Source organism: Copidosoma floridanum, unplaced genomic scaffold (assembly GCF_036245765.1).
Source record: "Copidosoma floridanum isolate Cflo_tuat_1 unplaced genomic scaffold, Cflo_Japanese_pri ptg000016l, whole genome shotgun sequence".
Taxonomy (NCBI): domain Eukaryota; kingdom Metazoa; phylum Arthropoda; class Insecta; order Hymenoptera; family Encyrtidae; genus Copidosoma; species Copidosoma floridanum.
In genome coordinates this window covers 3,220,077-3,246,753 of record NW_028321893.1, presented here as the reverse complement: position 1 = coordinate 3,246,753, position 26,677 = coordinate 3,220,077, and the positions used below count along the sequence as shown (strand labels likewise).

Here is a 26,677-nt window from a genome sequence, read left to right as displayed (position 1 = left end):
TACCAAAACTACGTGCTCTTTATTTACACAGGCTGAACCTGTGGGGGTTCAATGTTCAATTGAAAGCATCTGTAGACTGTAATCACATAAATTCAAATAAAACTGTTGGAGAATAGGTACATTTTAAAAGAATAGGAGAGTCATAAGAATTGAGAACAATGCTACATATTATAAAGTAAAAAAATGTAAATATCCAAAAAAATGACAGTGTAAACGCTATTGACCAGTGCTTTAAACTTACAGGTTATTTTATTTCATGTATGAGTTCAAACTTATCGATGGCTCTTTCTGTTGGTCCACCTGTTATCATTCCATTTCTCTTATTTGGAGGATTCTTTCTAAATACTGCGTAAGTATGAATTGTAAATGCAAATTATTACTACTTTTCAAAACTTTGTTTCAAACTATTATATTTGTAAATAACATTAATTTATCCTAAATGTAACATAATTCACCCACTTATGTAAAGAGAAACGACTGCTAGTTTAATTCTTTATTTTATATAACATGGCTATTCTATAGACAACAATATTACGAAAATCTCATTGTTACACTTCATAAATCTTTGACTATCATTTACACATTAAATCATATATCATTCATATAATATACATTTATAAATCCCCTGTCTTACTACTTAAATATTAAAAATACTTCTTTGCTAGCTTATTTAACACACATTTTTTTACTTATTATTTAAGAAGTGAAAGCTGCAAACTATAATTTTTTAGTAGATTTACCGATAACATTGAAGATATTAGATGCATGAGTGTTTGCGTACAAGTGTCCGTGTTAAAAAGTGGGTATGTTATGAATCATATTTAAGATATTTAAATTAATCTCATAACTGTACTTTTAAGTCTTATACTTGGTTTTGATTAAATTTGAAGGATATTTTTCAGTAACGATTTATTTTTATAACGTCATTTTCAGACCACCGTTAATGAACCTAACCAAAAAGTAATTTTTCGTCAATTTTGGAGCACTGACATTAAAAGCAGCACTGAAACTTTTTCTATTTTTTAAAAAAATTCTATTATAAAAGAGTTTCTTAATACCCAATGAAATTTAAAAGAAGCCTAGACAAAAGTGAAAAACAAAAGCATGTGAAAAAACGAAACACATGGTTAAGTACAATGTAACCGATGGGAAAATAGGACAACAAGGGATACATACGACAAAGTTTGTCATCAAAGTAAGAGCTTAAAAATCGCAAACGTTATGTAACACAATAATGACTAGCGGAAACTGTTAAATGTATCTTTTAATTATTTAGTTCTGTACCTTTCGTGCGGCTTTTATTTGAATCTTACTCTGCTTTCATATTTTCTCTGTTTCTCTACTTCGAGCTGACGCAGTTTCTTTCAATTGTAAGTAATCAGATAATCAGAATACTTTACAACAATAAATTAGTTCATACCGTATAAACATTTTTTTTAAAATTCAATTGTAATAGCTCACATTTGCTGGCGTTCCCAATATAAATATATTTAAAATTTTCAAAACGGTAATGCACGGTAACTCATATTGCAAGAAAGAACAATTTAAATTATTGCTTACCTGACAATGAGGACAACGATAATAAAAACGGTAATGACAATAATGATAATCTTACAAATAAAGGTGATGACAGTAATAATAATAATAATAATAATAATAATAATAATAATAATAATAATAATAATAAAAATGATAATAATAATGATAATGATGCTAATGCTAATAATAGTAAAAATTATAATAATAATAAAAATAATGACAATGAGAATAAGGATCATGACCAAAATAATAATAGTAATACTAAAAAAACTGAAGATAATGATATCAATTATGTCAATAATGAAAAAAACGATGTTTATATGAATAATAAAAACAGTAATGATGAAAATGTCAAAAATAAGAATAATCATACCGATAATAATAGAGGTAGTAATTATAATGACAAAGATAGTAATAATAATGTTCGAAATATAAATAATGATACTAATAATAAAAATAATGATGATGATAATTAATAATGATGGAAATGAAAATAATAATAATGCTGTCAGTTGTAATGATGATAAAAGTAATAAAAATTATGATCACAATGATGATGACAATAAAGATAATATTGATGACGAAGGTAATAACAATGAGAATATAATATAATGATAATGATAAACACATGATTAAAAATTATGGTTATAATTATAATAATGACGATAATGACAAAAAATAAAAAGATGACGATAACAATGCCGATGATGATGATCTCGATAATGATAATGATGTTAATAAAAATAATGGTGATAATGATAAAAATGGTGAGAAAACTAATACGGATAATGCGAATGATACCAATGATGAATATAAAAATTGAAATAATAACGATGATAACGATGATGATGATAATAATGATGATGCTTAAATAATCATAAAAATTAAAATAATATTATATGTAAATAAAAAAACAGTAATAATAGTAATGAGGAAAATTTAGCTGGTAATAATAATAACCATAATGATGATGATAATGGTGGTTATAATGACGATGATGTCGATAAAGATAATAATCATGTTGAACACAATAACAATGACATCAAGAACAATAATAAAAATAATATTCATCATCATAACAATAATAATAATAATTATAATAACGATAGTGACGTTGACGATAATAATAACAATGTCGATGATGATGATGACAATGTTCATAATAATAATGATTGTAATAATGACAATAATGATAAGAGTAGTAACGATGATAACGATGATAATGATAGTTAAAATGATAAGAATAATGAGAAAATCGGAACTAATAATGACAATAAAGGTGTTAATGATAATAATGATAGTATAAATTACGATGACAATGACAACAATAATAAAAGTAACAATAATAGTCTTAATTATTATCATTATTTTAATAAAATTTATAATGGTTAAATTGATGTTGCTAAAAATGACAATAATGTTGATTACAGTAATGGTTTTTAAAACAATAATAAGAACGATGATAATAACAAATCTAATATATATAATAAAATGAACGATGACAATCATCATAATGGTAATGTTAATGATAGAAATCATTATAATAACCATAAAAATAATAATGATGATGTCAGTGATAATAAAAATAACGATAACGATAGTTGTAACGCTTATAAAAATAATGTCAGGAATAAGAACAGTAAATATTATATAAAAATGATGATTATGAAGAAAACAATGATAATAAAACTATGGCAATGGCGCAAAATTTTTTATTATGATAATTTATCAACAAATTTTTTTTTTTATGATAATATTAATAAAAAAAATGATATTATTGATGATAATGTTAGGAATAATACTAATAATAATAATAATAAAAATAATAATAATAAGAATAATAATAATAATAATAATGATAAAAATCAAAATGATAATTATTAAGATAATAATAATAATAGTAATTAAAATAATAATGATAATAATGTTGATAATGATGCTAATAATAATCGTGAAGATAGTAACGATGAGAAAGTTAACAATACTGATAATAATGATGATAAAAATTATTGAAATTGTTATGTAAATGAAAATAATAATAATAATGACTATGATAATAATGACAATCATAACAATAATTACAGTAATAATAAAAATAATAATAATAATAATAATTTTCATTAAATTGTTAGTTATAATATATAAAAATATAACAATTTTGAGAACAATAACGATAATAATGGTAATGACAATAATAATAACTATTTTTATGTTGATATTATCTGAAATAATAACGATAATGTTAAAGATGCTGATAATAATGCTGATGATAATGATGATGATAATGATAATGATTATGATGATAGTAATGATAAGAATAGTAATAATGATAATAATGATAATTATAATAATAATTATAACGATTATAGTTATTAAAAAATTATAATTATGATAACGATGTTGGTAGTGATTATTTAATTAAGATAACAATGATAATGATGACAAAAAAAATTGTTACGATGTTGATAATGATTACAATAATTTTAATGGTAATGTTAAAAATTTTGCCAATAATAATAATAATAAGGTTGATAGTAATTATATGAAGATTATGATGATTATGATAATAATGATAATAATGACAATGATGATGATAATGGTGACGTTACTTAAAATAATAATGTTAATAATGATTATAATGATAATAATAATACTTGGAATAATAATGATAATGATAACAATGTTGATAGAGATTATAATGATGATAAAAATATTAATGACAGTAATGATAATGGTAAAAATTATGACGTTGATGATCATAATAATGATAATGATGATAATAATGATGATGATGATACTGAAGATTTTGATAGTAACAATAACAGTTTTCATGAAACTTAAAATTATGACAATTAGCATGTTAAAAATGATAATGTTAATGATAATAATAATGGCAATAACTATGATTATGACAATGACGATTATAAACACAACTGTAATGATACTAATAATAATAATAATCATGACGGCGTTGTTAGTAATAACAATTTTAATAACGATAACAATGAGAATGGTGATAACCATAATAATAATGATGACAATGGTTATATTAACAATAATTATAATGATAATATTAATAATAATTATGATTATAATATCACACACACAATAATAATAATCATGATAATGTTAATAATATTTATCAGAATGAATATGATGATGAAGATAATAATGATAATAATAATGGTAAGAATAATGACGATGTTAATAATAATAATAAACTTAATAATTACAAAAGAGATGACAAAAATAATAATGTCATTAATAAGAACCATAGTAACAATGATAACGACGCTTTTTCTAAAGATTATTATCACTGCTAAAGTAATTTAAATAACGATAATGTTGATAATGATGATGTCAATAATGACAGAGTTGATAATACACATGATGATAAAGGCTATAATAGTAAAAATAATAATAATTATAATAATTATAATTAAAAACAACGTCCAATGGTGGTACTGTCAAATTTTGAATTTATTAAAAAATAAAACGACGTTTCTTTATTTACCAACTGTCATTGGACGTTTTATTTGAATATAATAATTATAATTATAATGATGCTAATAATGTTCATGATGATGATAACGATGATGATAATGATGATAATGATGATGATGATGATGATGATAATGATGATAATGATAATAATGATGATGATAATGTTAATAATAGTAATAATAATAACAATAATGACGATAATAATAAGAATAATAATTACGGCGATAATGGTAATGATACTAACGATATTATTAAAAAAGTGATGATGATTATGATAATAATGTTAATAGTAATTATAATAATATTAATGATAATGATAATGTTAACAATACTGAAAATAATAATAGTAATAATAATGATGATGATGATAATAATAATAATAATAATGATTATAATAGTAATGACAATGATAACATTCATTATGATAAGGAAAATAATAAAAATAATAATGAAGATGACGGTTATGATAATAAAAATGATAATAAGGATGATGATAATAATGTTGATAATACCAATGGCAGCTACAATAAATATAACAATTACAAAAAAAATTATAATAATAAAGATATTGATGATCATAATTATAATAATAATGATATTTATAACGATAATAATTATAATAATGATAATTATTATTAAAATTGTAATGATGATGATTATAATTATAACAATATTAATGTTTTTATAAAGTCGTTAATGTTGATAACGATAATGATGTCGATGAAAAATACGATTTTATTAATTTTGTCATTTTCGTTTAAAAAAACGTTGATAATACTAATAAAATTCGTTAATGTTGATAACGATAATGATGTCGATGAAAAATACGATTTTATTAATTTTGTCATTTTCGTTTAAAAAAACGTTGATAATACTAATAAAATTGTAGATAATAGAATAGACGTTAATTATTTTAATGACGGTGATTATGATAAGGACGATAATAATAATGATAATGTCAATAATAAAGGTACTGATGATGTTGTTGATGATAATAATAATTATGGTGTTAGCAATAATGATAATTTTGTTATAGATGTTATGACTATTTATGATAATGATGATGATAATAATTATAATAGAGATAATGATGATGATGTTGATTATAATAATGGGAATTATAACGATATCAATGATGATGAAGCTTAGGATAATAATAATAATAACAAGCATAATAAAGATGACAATCATGCTGATAATGGTAAGAACGATGATATTAATAGTAAGGATAATGTTGTTGTCGAAAATAAAAATGACTTTCATAACAATAAAGACAAAAATGATTATAATTATATTTATAATGATAATGATAATGATGATAATGATGATAGTCTTAATAGTTATAATGATTATTATATTAATGATAATTATAATGATAACAATAATAGTAATGTGAAAGATCATCATGATGGAAATGATAATTATAATAATTTTGATAATGTTAATAACAATGATCATAGTAAATATGATAATGATGATAATAAAAATGATAATGATGATGTTCAAAATAATGACGATACTAATGATTATAATAAACATCATGGTCATAATAGTGATGTAAAAAAAGATGATGTTGTTATTGAGAACAATGACAACAAAAAAATGACTATTTTAATAACGATAATTATCACAGTAGAAGTAATTACGATAACGATTATGTTGATAATGATAATAATAATGATGACAGAGTTGACAAAACTGATAATGATAAAGGCAATAATGATAAATATAATAATAGTAATAATAATATTAACAATAATTATCATAATGTCTATGGTAAAAGTAACAATTATATTATTTATTACAATAATCATAATCATATTATTTATGATGATGTCAGTAATAACAATATAAATGATAATAATGATAAAAGTAGTAATAACAGAAATGATAACGATGACAATGTTTAAAATACAAAAAATCATAACGATGACGTTGTTAACGCTTATGATGATAATGACGATAATAATGATGGTACTAATGATGATAATAATGATGACAAAAACTATAATAATGATCATGCTGATTATGTTGATGTGAATGGTAATAATGATAATTATGTTGATAATTATGATAATGAAAATAATGTTTATAGTTAGTTTTATAATTGTAATGATTATTATCATACATATATGTATAAATATAGTTGCAATGATAATAATGATGATAACGATAGTTATAATGTTGATGATGATGCTGATAATGATAATGATAATGATGATTATAATATTAAAAATAATACTGATAGTAATGATGATAATAATAATGAGTATAACAATAATAATAATAAAAAATATGAAGATCATCATAATGATGTAGATAGTGATTATAATGATAATAATGATGATACTGATTATAATAATGATGGTAACGATTATGATGATGATTACGATAACTATAATAATGATGATGATAATGATTCCAATACATATAATTATCATGTTCATAGTGATTATATAATGATAATAATGATAATAATAATAATAATGATAATAATGACGTTTATGATGATAATGATAATGATACTAATAGTAATGATGTTGATAAAGATCATAATGATGATAAGGACGATAATGATCATGGTGATAATGATGACGTTGACGATCATTATAATGATGATGATGATGATCATGCTGATGATGCTGATAATTATGATGATAATGATGATGATAATGACAACGATAACTGTTCGCGCAAAAGTTTTGCAAGAGGGGAAAGATGTTCACGATAGGAAATAGCAATTTTATGTAAGGCTTTATGGGTTTGCATTGCTGTTGGGAAGGGTGCATATAGATGAATAAAAGTAAAAAAAATCAGCGTAGCAAGGATATTGTTGCTGCGTAGGCATTGTGAGCACGGCAATCTGAAATAAAGAGGTGATTGTCCGAGGCCGCTTGGAATGACATTACGTCACCATACGGGGTGAGAGGTACTCTCGCGGACCGTTGCGCCGAGAATAAATGACGTGGATCTTCTTGGCAACGAGAAAAACGTTGTGCTTTTCTTTTCAGCAGCGATGCAAGCCTACGACACTTTTTTGCAAATCATAGTTGCATTAAGACATAAAAAAAGGTTGTCTCAAAGAGTAAAATAAAAATTAACAAAAAAGTTTAAAGTGTCTTATTCTTAAAAACTCTTGAACGTAAACTAACATTTTGGGGCATCGGCCGGGAGAAAGACGTAAAAGTAACTCGAGCGAATAAACGATGAGAGTGAGATGAAAGGAAGAAGAAAAGTGTCTGTGACTTCAGTTGACAATGGGGTTAAACACAAGAAAAGATGAAGACAGCACTGAAGAAAAATCTCCATAAATGATACCAATAACGCGGGGTCATTTTGTAGACAACATCAACGACGAGCTTTTGCCGACACCGCCTGCAGGTCTTGTCCAACCATCCCCTGCGCCCTTACGTGCGCTTCGCCGTCTTTCTCCTGCTGCTGCGGTGAACTTCAACGACTAGCTTTGGCCACCACCGCCTGCAGGCCCTGTCCAACCAGCTCATGTGCACTATTGTGTGCCTCACCGTCTTTCTCCTGCTGCTGTGGTCGACTTTGACGACAAGCTTTTGCCACCGTCACCTGCAGGTCCTGTCCAACCAGCTTATACGCGCTTACGTGCACCTTGCCGTCTTCCTCCTGATGCTGCGGTCGGCTCTGACGACGAGCCTCCACTTCTTCCAACACCAGAACGTGAATGTGCATCACATCGTCGTCATGAGTTTGAGGTCGATTTTGGTGACGAGCTTTCGTTACCGTCAACCTTACCATTGCTTTGAGAACATTTAGCGCGAGACACTAATAGAATGCAAGTATCAAATTTGTTGAGATCAACGGTACAGGTTAGAGATGGTGAAGATCCTGCAATTCTAATCGCCAAAGTTATAAAACAAACCTTGTTAACAATAAGAGAGACCTTTTTTAATTCTAATGATTCTCGATTTGTGAATCGTATGACGTTTTCAAAAAATTTATCGTCGTTTTCAGGAGATCCACTTGACTGGATCAGATTTAAAAAAGCATACGAATATTCTTCAAAGTTAGGTCAATTTACTGATAATAAAAATTTGATACGCTTGTACGATTGTTTGAAGGGAGATGCATGAAATGCTGTCAAAACATTGTACTCCACAGGAAATAGTGCCGGGGAAATAATGAAAACTCTTGAAATGAGATACGGTAATTCTCGGATAATTTTGTTGCGAATTGTTAAAGAAATAAAAGATTCGGCGCGATTTGAACCTCATAAAATAAGTTTTATTGATTTTGCTACAAATTTTAAAAATGCAATTAATGTAATAAAAACCTTTAAAGATACGGGATATTTATACAACATTATTTTGGCTAATGATGATATACGAAGACTTCCAAGTTCTATGCTTTATAATTATGTTCGGTTTGCTTCAACCCCAACTAGTAATAAGTTTGATTTAGAAAAGCTTTCGGAATTCCTTTATCAAGAAGCTGAAATGTTATTGAGTGCAGGAATTTTTGATGCTCGCTCAAACGACTCCACGCGTGAAAAAAATTGAATTAAATTTTTATTTAAAGAGGCTAAGGACTCAGCGAAACATACTCAAGTTTCTGTATAGCCTAAGCAAAGTACAAAAGGTTACAATGTGATGAAGATGAGGATAATGAAGATAATGATGATAAAGACCATGATAACAATAATGATGATGATGACAATGATGAAAATTATTATAATGATGACGTTACTAATTATAAAAATGAAAATGATACTGATGATGATAATAGTGACAATGATAACGATGTTGATGATGATAATTATAATGATAATAATGATAGTAGTAAGGATCATAGTAATAATGATGATGTTATTGATGATGTTTATTTAATGAAATAGTGATGTCAGTTATAAAGTTGATTTACATGATAAGTTCAACTATGAAGATATAGTGATGTTAATAATGATGATAATAATGTCGATGAAAATAATGCCGATTATGATAATGATAACAATCATGTCATTAATGACAGTAAAAATAATGATAATGACGCTGATTACGATCAAGATAACAATGATAAAAATTATAATGATAATGATAATAATAATAATAACAATGATGATAGTGATTATGACGATGATAGTGTAAATGATCATGATTATAATGATGATGATGATAATGACAATTATAACATTGATTATGATGATGATAATAAAAATCATAACAGTGTTGATAGTGAGAATAATAACGAAAATAATAATAATAATTACGACAATATTAATACAATGATTGTTCGGCTTGTTTCTCGCCATCAACATACGACAAGATGACGGCACGCGCACCTTCTTTCGTTCTGCGGGCGTACTGTTCCTGTGGAGCTGCCGAGCCACGCGTGGGCTGACACACTGACAATCGAGGACCTAAGGAAGAAAGAGCTGAGGGAGATCACATCGACACAAGTGATATAATTGACTGCAACTCTGTACTAGGCGCTAAGTCATATTTAATAAAGATTTCCAAAGCTTAACATTGGTCCTTCGAGTCAGATTGTGAGCGAGTAAGAAACAAACAGCAACCATTGCAGAGCAGGTGTAAACTAAGGAGACTGTTCAGCACAAAACATAATGCGAGTATACTATTACTGATGTCAAAGTGTTGGTTGTATTAAGCCATCGTGGCCGCCATCATGCCCGCGGTCCGGCTTGCGTTGCCTGATCATGGCCACGACGAGGTTGTGCCGCCATTAACGCGTGCCTCACGAGCATCCGCGTTACAAGTTGAATACAAGGCTGCCACGGCCACCGCATAGCCCGTGGTCCATCGCTTGTCATACATAGGGCCATGGCAGACATGAAGCCGTGTCGCTATTACTGGTTATTTCGTCAGTAGCGGCGGCCACATTGCCTTTCTCACAGGTGTACCTATACCTTGTCATGACTAGAGCAAACGCAATACGGGCGGTTTATCAAGGTTAGCATTTAACCTTAATTTTTTAATGCGTGATGCACGCAAGCGTCTACGCGTGTGTGTGTGTACATAAGGTGTAAGTCTCCCTCTTTCTTGCTCTTTCTTCTTTTCCCCGTCGTATTTACCGCACACATACGTGTTAATTTTGTTACGTGAGTCGGCATGGTTGGCCCTTCCTGGACCAGTTGGTCTGGAAGGGAGCTCCAATACGTCGACTTAGTTGTGGCCCTAATAAGGGCCGATTGATGTTGCGGCTTCAATTATGGCAGTATGATCGTACTACGAATAGGTGCCTCGTGAGTAACCTCCTACCTTGAGTGTTCGAAGCCTACCCCGAGGGATTTCGGCATACAGGTGGCGTGCCAGAGCAGAGAGAAGACTGGGCCTAGTCGGCTTCCTTGTTCCTGCCGGTCCCTCAACGTCTTGAACTGCGGATATCCTGGAAACCTGAGCCCCTGGATTCGTTGCCCTGGGTGGCTCAGGGTTAGCCTGCGCTGATCGGAATGTGGGGGACCCGGGGGCCACGTCTACTCGTGGTGACAAAGTAGGGGTCCGAACCGGTGTTGTGGGAGCTATGTATGGGTCGGAGGTTTTTAGAGCGGATTGCTCCCTCCGATGGTGCTCCTACAGGTGCGTGTTGGTGGGCGGTATCACCACCACACTGCAAAGCTGGGTGGCCGATGCAGACGTACACCTCCTGGTATTGCGCTGAACTCGTTGCCTCTCTGAACGTCGCTTCCTTTTAGGTAGGCTCGCTGTGAGTGGTGCGAGAAGCGCCTCCGGAAGCTTCCCGGGTGCGTCGTGGTAGAGCAACTCCAGGAGGGCCTTGGTGTCGAGGGTCCGGGTTGCTGCTAGCTTAAGAAACGTGGTGTGTGGGTCCCTCAAAGCAGGACGATTCGGACGAGGTGAGTAATTGGACGCCATGTTAGTGAATAATTGCTTTATTGACTACTATGCCCTAGTCAGATTGCTTCCGGGTTCGGTGAATGGGTCTTAAAACCTCTTCGGTAGCCGGTGCGTCCAGCTGGCCGATGACTTCGTGTTGCCATAGTGTCTGACCAACTGCCCTCTGTGTGCAAGAGCGCCCCCTTATATCCACGTAGCCTTAGCTTATATGGTGGGGAAAGTTTTGTATACTTGCACGATGGAGGGGGGTAACCGTGCGCAAGTGCATCAGCCCCTTTCAGGGCTCTTCAATTTGTGGAAGTGAGGACAAAGCCAGGCTTGGCCTGATGGCAATAGCAGTTTTGTGCAACTGTCAAGCTTATGATTGCTCTTTCAGGTCCAACAAGGGCTGGGCTAACCTATTTGGCGCCCATTGCGCTCTGGCAGACGTCATTGCTTGTTTCGTGCTGGCCGTTACGCAAACCAAGCCCTCGGCCTGGACCACCGGCCTCGTCGAAGTAAGGCTTGAGTTGCTGGATGGCTCCTGGAGCAACTTTCAGGCCAATCATCTGAGGCTCATTGAGACGCCTCCTCCCGAGAAGCAGGAGTCACCAACCCAAATGTACTCGACATCGGAGGCTGAGTACATAGAGTCACGCGCACACCTCTACAACGCGAGGAGCACCCTCGTACCACCCCTGGCAATGGTGGAGCGGGCCCCAGGCGCGCTTCATTGAGTTGGGAACCCCGCCTGCCCCGAATGAGTATTCCCGCCTTCTCCGGGAAAAAAGAAGACTGGAAAAGCTTCCGGGATCTCTTTCGAGCGCTAGTGCATAGCGATCAACAGCTCACCGATGTCGAGCGACTGTTTTACTTAAAGTTTCTCGTAGAGAGAGATGCCAAAACAGCCCTCGACGCGATCCAGATCGTTGGCGCCAACTACTTGACCGCTTGGGCCGCGCTCGAGGCACGGTTTGAACACCGCCATCTCCTAGTACACGATCATCTAACGGCGCTACGCAACATCAGGCCTTTAAGGGACGAGTCGGCCAGAAGTCTGTGGAGCCTTCTTGATACGCTGGGTCGCCACCGGGACCAGTTGCAAGCTTTGGACCGTCCTGTCCTCCAGTGGGATGACTGGTTGATCTCTTGTGCCATGACCAGCATGGACCCAACTACCCAGCGTGCCTGGGAGGACAAGCTCGAGCGGCTCGAGGGCGCCAACACAAGGACTGGGATTGAGACTGCGACTATCGCCGCCATGACGAACTTTCTTCACTGACAGTGCCACGCTCTCAGCTCCATTGAGGCATCCCGCCCAGCGTGGCAAGCGAGCACACCCAGCATCCGTCCACCAGCTTCATCATCTTCTGGGCAGCACTATCGCTCCCTCGCAACTGTCGCAGCTCTGCCTCCATGCCCGTCCTGCAGCGAAACTCATTACCTGGGGCACTGCGCTCGATTTCAAGGCCTCGACGCGCACGCTCGGCGAGACCTGGTCTACTAAGCCCGACTATGTTTTAATTGTCTCCAAACGGGCCACCTGTTAAAGTTCTGCCCCTCCCGATCTGTTTGTCAGCACTGCCGAGAATAGAACCACAGCCTGCTTCACGACAGCAGCCGTCGACGGTCATTGGACCCATCTGACGGTCTGCCATCACCAAAACGGCCGAAGGCCGACCCCGTCGGTGCAACCCGTGCTGACGACCTGGGCCCGTCGCCCTCTTCCTGACTCGCCGTGCTACCGACCGCTCTCGTCCAGCTGAGTGGGCCGTCCAGCTGGCGCGCGATAATCTGAGCCCTCCTCGATACGTGCGCCGATGTCACGATCGTCTCTGCGAACCTGGTGCGACGGCTCAACGCCACGCTGGAGCACACCAATGCGAGCATGTCCGGAATAGGAGGTGAGTCGGTCGTCCGCTCGAGAACTCGGACCCATCTGCACATCGACCCAGGCAGAGATGCGCCGCCGATTACCTTGGTGGCCTGCTCCTCGGTGCCGACGTCTACAGCCGCATATTGAGGGTGGAATCCGTCCAGCGGGGCGACATTATCGGTCAGCACACGATCTTCGGCTAAACCCTCGTCGGCCGTGCTCCTGGCCTGCAGCCAGCAGCTTTTACTGTTGGCTCAACACTGTACATGAACGGAGCACCGTCTTGGCATCGCGAGCTGGCTGCGCTGCTGCAGGGCTTTTGGGAGCTCGAGGAAGTACCACAAGTCAGCTGCCACGCTCCAGAGGACATTGAGTGCGAGCGCATCTTCCTCGACCACCATCGTGCTTCGGATGGCCACTATGTCGTTCGTCTGCCATTAAAGAACGACAGAGCGCGGCTGCTCGGCAACAGCCTGTAGAAAGCCACGGCCACCCTTCACTCGTTGCATCGTCGCCTCCAGTGGACCCCAGCGATGGGTGCTGAATATGTGCAATTTATGGCAGAGTGCATCGCTCTGGGCCACATGAGGCCACTGCCTGACAATCTGCGCACGGAGTCGCCCCGACCAGTGCACTATATCCAACATCACGGAATCTGGCAGAGCAGCAATAAGGGCCGCAGGCTTCGCGTCGTGTTCAACGCCTCGAAACCAACATCGAGCGGCTACAGCTTAAACGGCGTCCTTTTCGCGGGCCCTAGGCTGCAGACCGCGCTCCCCAGCGTGCTCCTACGCTGGCGACGACACCAAATCGCCTTCTGCAGCGATGTCCACATGATGTTTCGTCAGATCTGGATTGACAAGCGTGACGTCGACCTAAAAACCAGCCGCCCACGCACTACCAGCTGTTAACAGTCACCTACGGCGCTTCGTGCTCAACGTATCTCTCCTTGTGCACTGTGCAGCAGCTGTGCGAGGACGAAGGGCACCATTGGCCCAAGGCAGTTCCCGTGGTGATGAACGACCGCTACGTCGATGACATACTCTCGAGTGCCGACGACATCGCCACGGCTTAACATATTCGTGACCAGCTAATCGAACTTCTGCAAGCTGGCGGGTTTCAACTGCGCAAGTGGGTAGCCAATGTGCCCGAGCTGCTGGACGACCTCCCCGACAATGTGCACCTGCGGCCCACTTGGTGTCAGCTTGGCGCTGAAGGTATAGTTAGGGAGCTCGGTGTGTGCTGGGACCTACCGTCAGATTGCTTCCTGCTACCACCTTCCTTCATACAGCACCGAACCACCAAGAGGACCATGTTCGCAGCGCTCGCGGGCCTGTTTAATCCATGCGGTTGGATTGCGCCGATCGTGCTGAACGCCAGACTCCTGCTGAAAGACTTATGGCAAGCCAACCTGGACTGGGACGAGTCTGCTCCGTCGTCCATGATTCAAAGGTGGACTGCCTTTGCTGCCGAGCTCCAAGCCATCTCCGGTCTATCCCTGCCTCGTTGGATCGGAACGGTCGCGTTAGCGGACTTTCACCTGCACGTATTTTTCGATGCCAGCTGCCACACGATGGCTGCTGCCCTGTACTCTAGACTCCAGGCCACGGACAGTTCTGTCTGCTGCCACATCCTCCTCGCTCGCACGAAGCTGGCGCCCATCCGCACTCTTCAGCCAATGACCGTGCCCGTGGCCCGGATGACCATTTCTCACTTGGAGCTCTGCGCCACCCTGCTGGCTGCTAAGCTTCTGCGCTCGACGGCCGAAGAACTAGCAGTTCCGATTGAGTGCTGTCACGCCTGGTGCGACTCGCAAATTGTGCTGCACTGGGTTCGCTTTGATCAGCCAACCATCAACGCCCTTGTCGACAACTACGTGGCCCAGATACAGGACACACTACCCTTGAGCGCCTGGCGGTACGTGTCGTCGCAGTCCAATCCAGCCGACGTGGCCACTCGAAGCGCGGGCATGTCCAGCCTCATTCAACAACTCCTGTGGTGGGACGTTCCGCCGTGGCTTGCCGAAAACAACCGAGCCTGGCCCCAGGAAGCACTTCAAGAGGTGACACTTCTGCCATTGGCCTGCTACGCCACCCATCTGGCTGAGCCAAGCATACTTGCACAATATTCCAAGCTTCACACTCTACTCGTCATTCTCGGGCGCACTTGTTGGTGGGTCTGGCGCCAGTTGCGTCGCCTACCTGTCCTGCCGGTGCTCTCACCACTGACCCCCGCCGAGCTTCAAGATGCCTTCCTGGCCTGCGTCCGTTTGAGCCAATCAAAAACGTTCAGCGGAGAGTGCGCGCGTTTGCAGAACGGCAAGCAATTGCCACAAAGGAGCCTTTCGACTTCTCTTGCGGTTTTCCTCGACACCAACGGCGTTTTGCGCGTTGGCGGGCGGCTGGATTTCTCCTCGCTACCTTACAAAGAGCGGCATCCACCGATCCTTAGCGAAGCCCCTTCACTAGCCTCGCTGGTCCTTTCTTGGGCCCATACTCGAGCTCTTCACGGCAGATACAGGGTCACTAGCACCTACGCGGCCAAGCGTGCATGGACTCTTGGTGCACCGTTGCTCGCTGAAGTTTTGCCGTCGGCGACTTCGTCATCCTACTAAACGCCAATCTCCTCCAATCGAGCGGTCGTTGGCCGCTAGGTCGTATCATTAGCGCCCAGCCTGGTCCTGATGGATTGGTGCGCACGGTCACCGTGAATACAGCGACTGGTGAATACGTGCGACCAATTGTATTGCTCCCCATAGTGAATCCTGGTCCACCAACGCCACCCCCTGATGGTCAAGAAAGCCGACCCGCCTTGGTGGGCGGCAACTAGTATGTCGCTCCAGGAGCGATTCGGGTGGATTTTTCGGCTCGTTTTCCGCGATCAACGTCCGACAAGATGACGGCACGCGCGCCCTCCTTCGTTCTGCGCGCGTACTGCTTCTGCGGAGCTGCTGAGCCGCGCGCGGGCTGACACACTGGCCATCCAGGACTTAAGGAAGAAAAAGCTGAGGGAGATCACATCGACAAAAGTGATATAATTGTCTACATCTGTACTAGTCGCTAAGTCATATTCAATAAAGATTTTCAAAACTAAGCAATGATGTTGATGATGGTGATAATGACGATGATAAATATAATTTCAATAAGGATGTTTGTTTTAATGATGATAATGATAATAATAATAATAATAATGATGATGATAATGACAATAATAATGATGAAGATAATGATGACAATAACAATAATGACAATGATCATGATGATAATAACAATAATAATAATTATGATAATGATATTGATGATGATAATCATAACAATGATTTTGATAATAATAATGATGATAATAATAATTATGTTGACGATGTTGTTGATAATTATGATAATAATGATGATAATGATAATAATAATAATGACAATAGTAATAATAAAAATTATAATGATAATGATGGTAACGATAATGATTATGATAATAATGTTGATGTTGATTACAATGATGATGTTGATAATGTAAATGATTTTATTCATGATGCTGCTGATAATGATTATGATGATGATGCTAAATATAATTATGATGATAATTTTGATAATGATGATAACAATGATAACAATGATAATGATTTTAATAACAATGATAATGATAATTACAACTATCATAAAGTCAATGATTGAAATGATTATAATGATAAAGTTAGGTTTGATGATAATGGTGCTAATAACAATAATGAGAATGATAATGATGTCAATAATGTTAATGACGATAATGATTTTGACAAGGATGACAATAATGAGAATGATACCAATAATGACAATAATTATGATAAGAATGATGTTGATGATGATGATTATCATGATGATCATGATGACAATGATGATAATGATGATGATGATGATGAGGATGATCTTTAGACTTGGACGATCCATAGATTATATGTTTGTGTGGTAACTTTTACTTTGTTATCTTAAGCTTTTTTTTTTAACTAACGTAGGTAATGTCGCCGCTTACGTTAAGTACGGAGAACGAATTTATGTCTCACGTTTGTATGCTGTCTGCCATATATGTTTTCTTATATATTAAGGTACTAAAGCACCCACTTATTTGTCGTTGAATTTTTTTGGACGACAAAAAATCTTGTAGCATTTTAACAATGTTAAGAAATTGGTTTTTGTATTTTAAACATTTTCTCACATCACAAATTATAAACTTTGAACAGTTTTAAACATAGTTCTTCTGGCATTTTTATACATCATTGTCATACATGACTTGAGGATTCTTAACTTTTTTGAAATGTTTCGTCTTACATTAGATTTACTTCTACGTCATTTTATGAATATTTTAAAGTTTTACCTCTATGTTGACTTTGAACTTTGGTCTCTTGTTAAGATTTTAAGGTCTGTTTTATGCAATTGAGTCAGCAGCATTTGGTATATTTTATTATGAAAGTTATATTTTTTGGAAAATAACTAGACTTAATGACATTTTAACACACAGTCATGCTCCTAGCCATTTGACAGAAATATGTAGATCGTAAACTAAAGTTTTTCCAAGTTATACCAACTTATTTTGACTTATATTAAAATGGCGTGCTCCTAACAAATTACATGTTCAAGATAAAGTTAAATATACAAGACAACATTACATATGAGCCTAAGCTTTATTTCATGACATGTAATTATAACTGTTATTCATCGGAAGCAGCTTCGGGAGATTTTATGTAAATAGAAAGCAGATAACTTAAGTATATTAAATAAATTTAAGTTGCCCAGTAATAACAGTAAGGAGCTCTGCTGAAAAGATATAGCAGAAGCTTCAACTGGTTAGGTGAGTATTTGCAAGATTGTACTTAAGTTATTAAGCTACGACTACCTTTGTTTATAGCTGTTTTTATTGTGTTATTAAATAAATTGATATTGTACAGTCAGTTGGTTAGTGGTATGCTAACACACAGGCAGTGGCTTGCATAACCAAGTAAAGCTACGTTTATTACAATATTTATCAACTATGAAAGTTTGTACAACTTACCAATAATTAGTTCCTTAATTAAGTGTCTATTAGTAAAGTATCAGTAAAGTTATCAGTAAAGTATTAGTCATACTAGTTATTTCTTTGCTGTTTAAAAATAATATTCAAGATGGGTTACGAAAGATTAGCTTGTTGTATAAAAATGAAGTACGACGCAAACATTACATGTCTTGCTTTGGGTTATACGAATAATATATTTACAAATAAGATATCAGAAATTTCCAAAAAAAGTGCAGTCATCTACGTTATTAACTTGATATCAGTAGTGTTTGTTGGTCAATAGACCATGTTGACACAAAATTTGTTTACAACTGTGAGCCTTAAAACAAGAACACAAGGTATTTTAGTTCAAATTGAACATGTTGGTAATGCCAAAATTTGTCAATACATTCGTATGTTTTAAATACAGGGAAATGGGAGCTTTTACAATGAATTAACTTAAGAAACGTATAAACAAAAACAAAAATTTATTGTTGTAAAATGCTCTTGTTATCAGATCACTCTTAATCATGAGAAACAGCGTAAGCTTGAAGCAAAGAAACAGAGACAATCTGAAAGCAGAGTAAGAGGTGAATGAAAGCAGACAGTATGGTGCAGAACTTAACAGAAGATAGATACATTTAATAGTTTTTGCTTGTCATTATTGTTTTACATCATCCTTCCAATTTTTAAGCTCTCATTCTCATGACAAATTTTTTTTTAGTTCTCCTAAGTTTTCTCACTTTCTCATTTGTTACATTACACCTAACATTTGTGCTTTGTTTTTACACATGCTTTTGTCTTTTACTTCTGTCTAGATTCTTTTTCAATCTCTTTAAGTGTTAAAAACTTTTTTTCATAAGAGAACTTTTTCTAACAAAATATAAAAATTTCTAGGGCTAGCTTCAACGTCAGTGCTCCAAAAATAATGAAAATGATAAAAAATTACTTCTTTGATTGGTTTCCAAAAAGAATTCAAGTTGCAACTTGTAATTTAAAAGCTTGAATTTTAAAAATTGCTACTGCATATAACGTATTTATTACGTACATGTATTAGCATTCTTATTATCGTTTTTATCTATGGTATTAATCACAAAAATATAATTTTATTTATGAAAAAAATCAGTTTTTGCAAAAAATGTTCATAATACGGAAATTTGTAATAATGAGAATGTAGTTGATAAAACTGTAAATAAAATTTTGTAATAAGTCAGCATTGAAGTTACTAAGAATTAGGATTTTTTACTATCTTATAGATACTTGTGGAGTAAATATACATAACGATAAAAAACTTATTTATGCTCTTTCAATTTTAATTTTATTAACTTTTAATTTAATAACCATTCCTAGAAAGGACCTTTCATATGTTTTGGCTGCAGTTCTCAAAAAGATTTAACCCCATCAAGCTATACTTTTATAAGCATGTCTTACAATATCTACATTGTGTTTGAATTTTAGCTTTAAAAATTGTATATAGTATGGGTTAAAAAATGTCAAATAAATGGCTCAAAATGGCAGTTTTTTATGAGTTGTAAAAAAACGGCTAATCTGATTTAAGCTTAACGTCGCTTATTTCATTGCTAGGAGAATGTCATATCTTTGTACATAATATGCTTTTTTGTGAAATTTTTTAATTTTTTTCTAGACGCAAAAAACATTTTTTTGCCAACTTCTATGTTAACTCAATACTGGGCGTTGAAACTACGATCCTTTTTTTTGAGCTAGTCAGAATTTTTAGGGCTGAAAAACTAATTCTACCATACAAATACAATTTTCCTCTATACTTCTGGCTGATTTTCATATATAAATCAATTAACGAAATGAATTTTTTCTGCATAGTAATAATTAATCTTTAAGTCTACATCATAAGAAGATCAAGAAAAAAAAGTAACAAGAATGATAGTAAAAAACTTTGATTTAATACATTTGTTAATAATCCAAAAAGTTATAAATAAATAAATGGCTCTCGTAAAAGCCAACAGTCTTAGGAAATTGTCTCACCTCTTCTTAATAATCTTTTACCACCTTTTTTCGGATGCTATCAAATACGTTTAGAAGAATTCCTTTTAACTTTTAGCTGAGATAACTCAACGTGCTTCTCTAAAAGAGTTGTATGGGTATCTTCATCATCTTTAATGTAGAAGTCCTTGTTGCTTTTTTCTAACTTATTTGTTTTATTGAAATACGGAGCTATATTAATATTTACTGCGTAATAGTTATAATTTAAACGGACCCTTACATAACTTTTATTTGTTTTATTTGAAATAAAACTATTTTCATAATATTTTACTGTACCTTATCCTCAGTGCGAGTAACATCCTCTTAGTTTATACGGAAGTAAAATTTTTTATTCGATTTACATTGTGCACGGCACTCATACTTATAGATCTATTAGTACAATGATAGTGGGGGCATCCAGTAATCAATTTTGCAGGCCTGAATGGTGGATAGTCAGTTATATTGATAACTTGCAAAATACACCCTAAGCTTTTTTTTTACATTCTTTAACCAGAAAAATTTTTTTAATATCTTTGAGACTTCCACGAACTACATTACCAATTTTCTTGTAGTCAATATGAACTTATAACCAATATTATTCATCATGAGACATTTCAAGTCAACAAATTGTTGCGTTTCTTTTTATCATGTAGCCTTCGCTAAGAAAATAGCAGCTGGAGGAGAAATACTTCTGATTCATAACCTTCATAAAGTGAAATAATTGCTAACACTTTTAGTATATAGGTATCGTGTTGTCTTATAAGGCCTTGGATGTCCATCACATATTCCATTATAGTAAAGACTGCAAATATGTCTTAATTTCATAGACATAATCGAACGATTTTGCTCATGTAACCATTGTGATGATTGTACTCTACAATGTGATCATGTAGAACGAGCACTGTGAATAAGTCTTCTGGGTAATTCTATTCTGCTCTAAACTTCGGGTACCTGGTGCACCTTTCAAAGCCTTATTTTAGTTACAGCATATAATGAAAATCATAACATGTATGGTAAAACAATTGTTTCTATTCAACAGTAGTTACATATAGCTTCTATGATAGACTGCATACAAATATTTATACATACTGTGTAGTGCTTACAATTTTTATTTAAAACTAGATTAAAATTCCTATAAAGTGAGAAGAAAGAGTTAAGAAAAATATTTTAATTGCTTATATAACAATAGTTTCAAAAATTGGCTCTAGAAGCGGGCTTATTTTATTGCTTTTTCTAAAATACAAAAAAAACAAAACGGAGCTATTTTATTGAATTAGATGTTTTGAAAGAACTGCCTAATTTTTCATAGAAAATCTAGTGATCACCGTGATTATTTTTACTATCAGAATTTACTGTTACAGATTAAGAAAAACGCGGAACAAAGCTGGCGAAGCATTTCTCATAACAACTTTTTGGAAATGTTTGAAGTACTTCCAAAGTTCTTGCAACTTCGTAAAGTCATAGTCCGTAAGATCTTAGTAAAGTAGCTTTACATAAAACATTTTTTTGTATCAATCAAGCCTTTTGCAGAGCTAAAATGTTGACATAAGCCATTTTTATATGGTTTTGAATGAAGTTCTTTTCAAAACTATAATTTTTTTATTAGTTTTTATATCCTCAACCCATCTTTATTTGTTTTCAAGCAATCTTAGCGTCATTTATAGCCTTCAAAGCTCTTAGACCAGCAAATTAAGATGTAAGGTTTAGTGGAAATGTACCAGCTTTTAACGGAATAGGCAATACTTAAGGTATTATTATTGCAACGTGATACCATTAGTTGTATAGGCACTATACTCCTATTGTATAGGAACTATAAGCACGGTAAGATAGAACTAAATAAAGAAATAATTATATGGATGTCTGTTTTTTTATTTACATAAGGGCCATGGATTTTTGTCTCCGATGCACCCTAAGAATGTGGGATTTTTAATAGTCATGAATACTGAGACTACTTACTGCCTTTTACTACAAATTTAACGTTGACCATGAGCATCGTTCGTAAATACAAATAGTTTTTCTCAATTCACAATATATTACATCTACATTAACATAATAATTACAGACGTTAGTTTTATTTAGCTTATCTTATCAAAATACTACTAAGAGGATTAAATTATTAGTAAATTAAGTAGTGGCATAGATTTAAAAATCAAAGACTATGGTTTTGGAAAAAAAGCTATTGTAATAACTATCATTAATGCCATAGAATTAGAATCCAAGCTTAAAATATCATCGTTTTTTAGTATAAGTTATAGTGAAGAAAGTAAGAATAGAATAAAAAAACACAAAAATTATTGTGAAAAGCCTAATTTGAAGTGCTCCAAAGTCTATGGATTAAAATAAGTGTATTTGAAAAGGAATTAACTCAGCAAGAAGGTAACCTGTGCCGGTTCCAGTAACCCCCCTCCACAACCCCCCGAGGTATGATTGAAATTATTAAAGCAATTTTAAGATATTATAATAGGACACTTGCATACCCAAGTGCACACACGTATACACACAGACAATTTTTAAAGATGTAACATTTTTTAATGATAATTTTATAAGTTATTATGAATTTAAATAGTACCATCATTTGAAGTCGTTAAATATTTAAGCTATTATTTATTACTAACGTGCCTAAAAGTTTAATACATTAGTTAAGCTTTGATTCTTGAAAATTTATAAATGCAAACTGTTATTGAAAATTTAAAGGATTTTAAAGAAACAAGTTGTAAGAATTTCGTGACCTTTTTTAAAATGTTAAGCTGCTATTACAGTTATGAGTTTCAAGATGCTTGATTAGTAATAAACGATGTTATTTATTACAAACAAAATGTCTGAAGCAATCCGTTTCGTGTTATTGAAGGTTCTGGTTGTACTACCACACTACTATATCTGAAAAAAAATACGCTGCCTTGCGTTATAGGGCGACATGTGCTTTGTAATGGAATATATTATCAACTATAGACAATCAGATAAATTGATGCAAAACAATATGTATGGCATGAGAAGCACTCATAATAGACATTCCCCAAAAAAAAGTGCAGTTTAAACTGTACGATTTTATATCTTTTATTGAAACAACTTAATTAAATTAGAACTTATATTAACAAAAGACAAAAAAACTTATAATCAGAAGTGGTTGTGCCAATTAAATAATAATAATAATAATAATACTAGTTGATATCTTGTTCTCGATTCAACATTTTATAATTTAAACTGATTTTGTACTTTAAACTACTAAAATAAATATGTAACTGCCACATCTAAGATTTTTATATTCAAAGAAGCGAAATAAATTTTGAAGAAGTCTTGTACTAATTAATAAGGATTTGTTTTACTTGTTTATAAATATGTTAAATAAATTTATTGTATAACTAAAGAGTGTTTTATTTTGGTAGTCATTATTAATGCTTTAAATTATCCCTTCAATTTGTTTTTTAAAACTGTTATTTCTTACATAAAGCTACGTTAATATTGTTATAAAAAATAAGAAGCCCAGAAGGAGAATTAGAGGTTATTATCACATAAGAATATAACTAAACATTTGTTTGCATTGTACTAATCCAACAATTAATTTTTATTGCGTTTGATTCTTTCTAAATTTTTTACACTCGATTGAGGTAATTTTTGGACTTAGGGACGTTCATACTCTGGTCAGTAAGGGAAAAACTTATAGAGGTGAGAGGAGCTTAAATATATATGCAGTAACGTTGGCACTTATTTTTCTTGTATGGATAAACTTACGAGTACCCTTTTACGCATACTTGACCCCTTTTTTTTTGTGTTATCAAAGAAAGGAAAAAAAAGACTTATGAACCTATCTAAAAATTAAACATGTTTATTTAATAGTAGTTTTGTATACAAACAAAAATTGGGAGAGTTACACAAAACCTACAAATAATATTTTCAGGGTTTTCGCCCCAAGGTTGTATAATTAATGGCAACTTTTTTAAATTCATTTTGTCAAAAAGGGTACAGTTGAACGATCTGCAATTAGTTTAGGTATTTCTTATGCTACTATGAATATACGTTTGGTGTTTGAATAATACTATTTCAAAAAATCGATGTGTGCTGAAGAGACATTTACTGGTCTGCAATACTATGCTACTGAAGAAAGCGGTACTATATAATTTTTCCTAAATTTAAAGATAAAGTTATAAGTTAAGTATCAAATATGGACTAGAGATAAGTGTGGGAGCGTATTTTACAGATGTCAACGTGACGTTAGAAATGAAATTAGTGTAGGCATAGGAAGTTTTTTAGAAATCATTAAAAGTTTCAATGAAACCACACAGTCTTGTACTACTAACCAGCCTTTATATTGTTTATATTTTGATGTACCATAATTTATTGTTTATAGTTATTTAGTTATACAATATTTATATATTCATTGAAACTGCAACTAATAAGCATACTTATACTTATTCCACTGATAGTTTTACCACCTTTGAACACCATACTTGCAGCTTCGTAGAAGGTATACCGATATTCATATCTGCCATCTAATTTTATAGACGTACAACTTTATACATAGATATACAAGCACCCACTGTCTACTAGTTTGACAGATTTGTTTTTTCTAATCATTATCTGCACAAAAAAGTCTTTTATATTTGACGTTGCTGCTACAGTTACTACTAGTTGGCTTATCTAACATATTGATCTCCGCCCTCGGGTTACTCTGGACTAAGTGAGCTTAAAGTCTGAGTTTTTATTATAGAACTGTACTTTTACCAAACTTTATATAAGTTCTTATACATATTAACTCATTGGATTGTACTGCATTATGGGATCATGTAAAATCATACGATAGGCTGATGTGATGTTAATAAAACTACCATGATATTTAAATTCTCAGTGGTTATCTACTGGAGGATACTTTAGTAATTTATTTAGCTAAAAATGATCGATAACAATCAGAAGTATGTTTGTAAGAAATTGATTTTGACCTTATAAAGGTGCACGAGCTTCACTAAAACATGAATTTTTAAAATTAGTGTACGTATAATAATGCATGCTATACGTATCTTATATCGAGATTGAGATCACCGTATAAGTCATAATAAGGATTAAAATAAAGTTCAAAATTTACTGTACAGCGACAATTAAAATTGCTAGCAGTAACAGACCTCAGATTTTCGGTTCGTTTGAGAAACTAAAGTAATATAGCACGGCTTTTCTAGCTAAATAATTAGTACTCCTGACTGTCTATATGTGTTTTTATATCATAGGCAGTAGCGAATACATATACAGCTCCTGCGTTCGACAACTTATAAAAACAAATTTATCTTTGTAGAGATAATAAAGTAAGTGAATTTCTTAAGCATCTGACATTACCATGTAGAGCATTAGTCATTCTAGTTTTAAAATTACAATCTCAAATTCCTCCGAAATTACCGTAGCATTCGCATTTGGAGCAGGAATTTGTGTTTGCAAGTCTGCATTTAAATTACTCTTAGACCTTGTGAGAGTAGATTGAAGTTTTATATTAACAACTATCCTAAAAAAGTCTTTAGCGAACCCTAAAATAATATTGAGAGAAGTTTGAATATTGAAATAGCTATTATTATCAGTTAGAATCAAATCATCAGCTCCTTTCGTATCAAGCCAACCTGCATTCTTAGTCCACAGACCTTTATAAGGGCTTAGTGTCAGTCAATTTTGAATAAGGCTAGTTATACCAACATTTTGACACGTATCTATGCTGAGAGCGTTCATATTATATATTATTTCCTTAAATAAATAACAGATAGCGTTGTTTACCAAATTTAATATAAGTCACTACTGTCTCACCATCTGCTTTTACAAATCTTTAATAAATTTTTAACGAACTTAAGAATGGTAACAAAGATCAGTCTTCATGTTGACTTAATATACAAATTTAATTACTATTACCACAAGTTATTGACGCGTTTGGTTAAGAACCATGAATATTATGAGAGGCACGATAGGCTCATTC

General features: G+C 34.1%; 2 protein-coding genes across 2 annotated transcripts in view; one reads left to right on the top strand and one right to left on the bottom strand.

Annotated features, from left to right (window-relative positions):
• The window catches only part of LOC106645100 (protein white), a 609,536-nt gene that overhangs the window by 534,759 nt on the left and 48,100 nt on the right, over positions 1-26,677 (top strand). Inside the window, exon 9 of the mRNA XM_089592398.1 lies at positions 244-349. Within this exon, the coding sequence (XP_089448524.1) occupies positions 244-349 (106 nt within the window). The remainder of the gene's footprint in view (positions 1-243; positions 350-26,677) is intronic.
• The window catches only part of LOC149374652 (uncharacterized), a 30,142-nt gene continuing 20,027 nt past the window's right edge, over positions 16,563-26,677 (bottom strand). The window contains exon 5 of the mRNA XM_089592385.1: positions 16,563-16,741. Coding sequence (XP_089448511.1) covers positions 16,563-16,741 — 179 coding nt within the window. The remainder of the gene's footprint in view (positions 16,742-26,677) is intronic.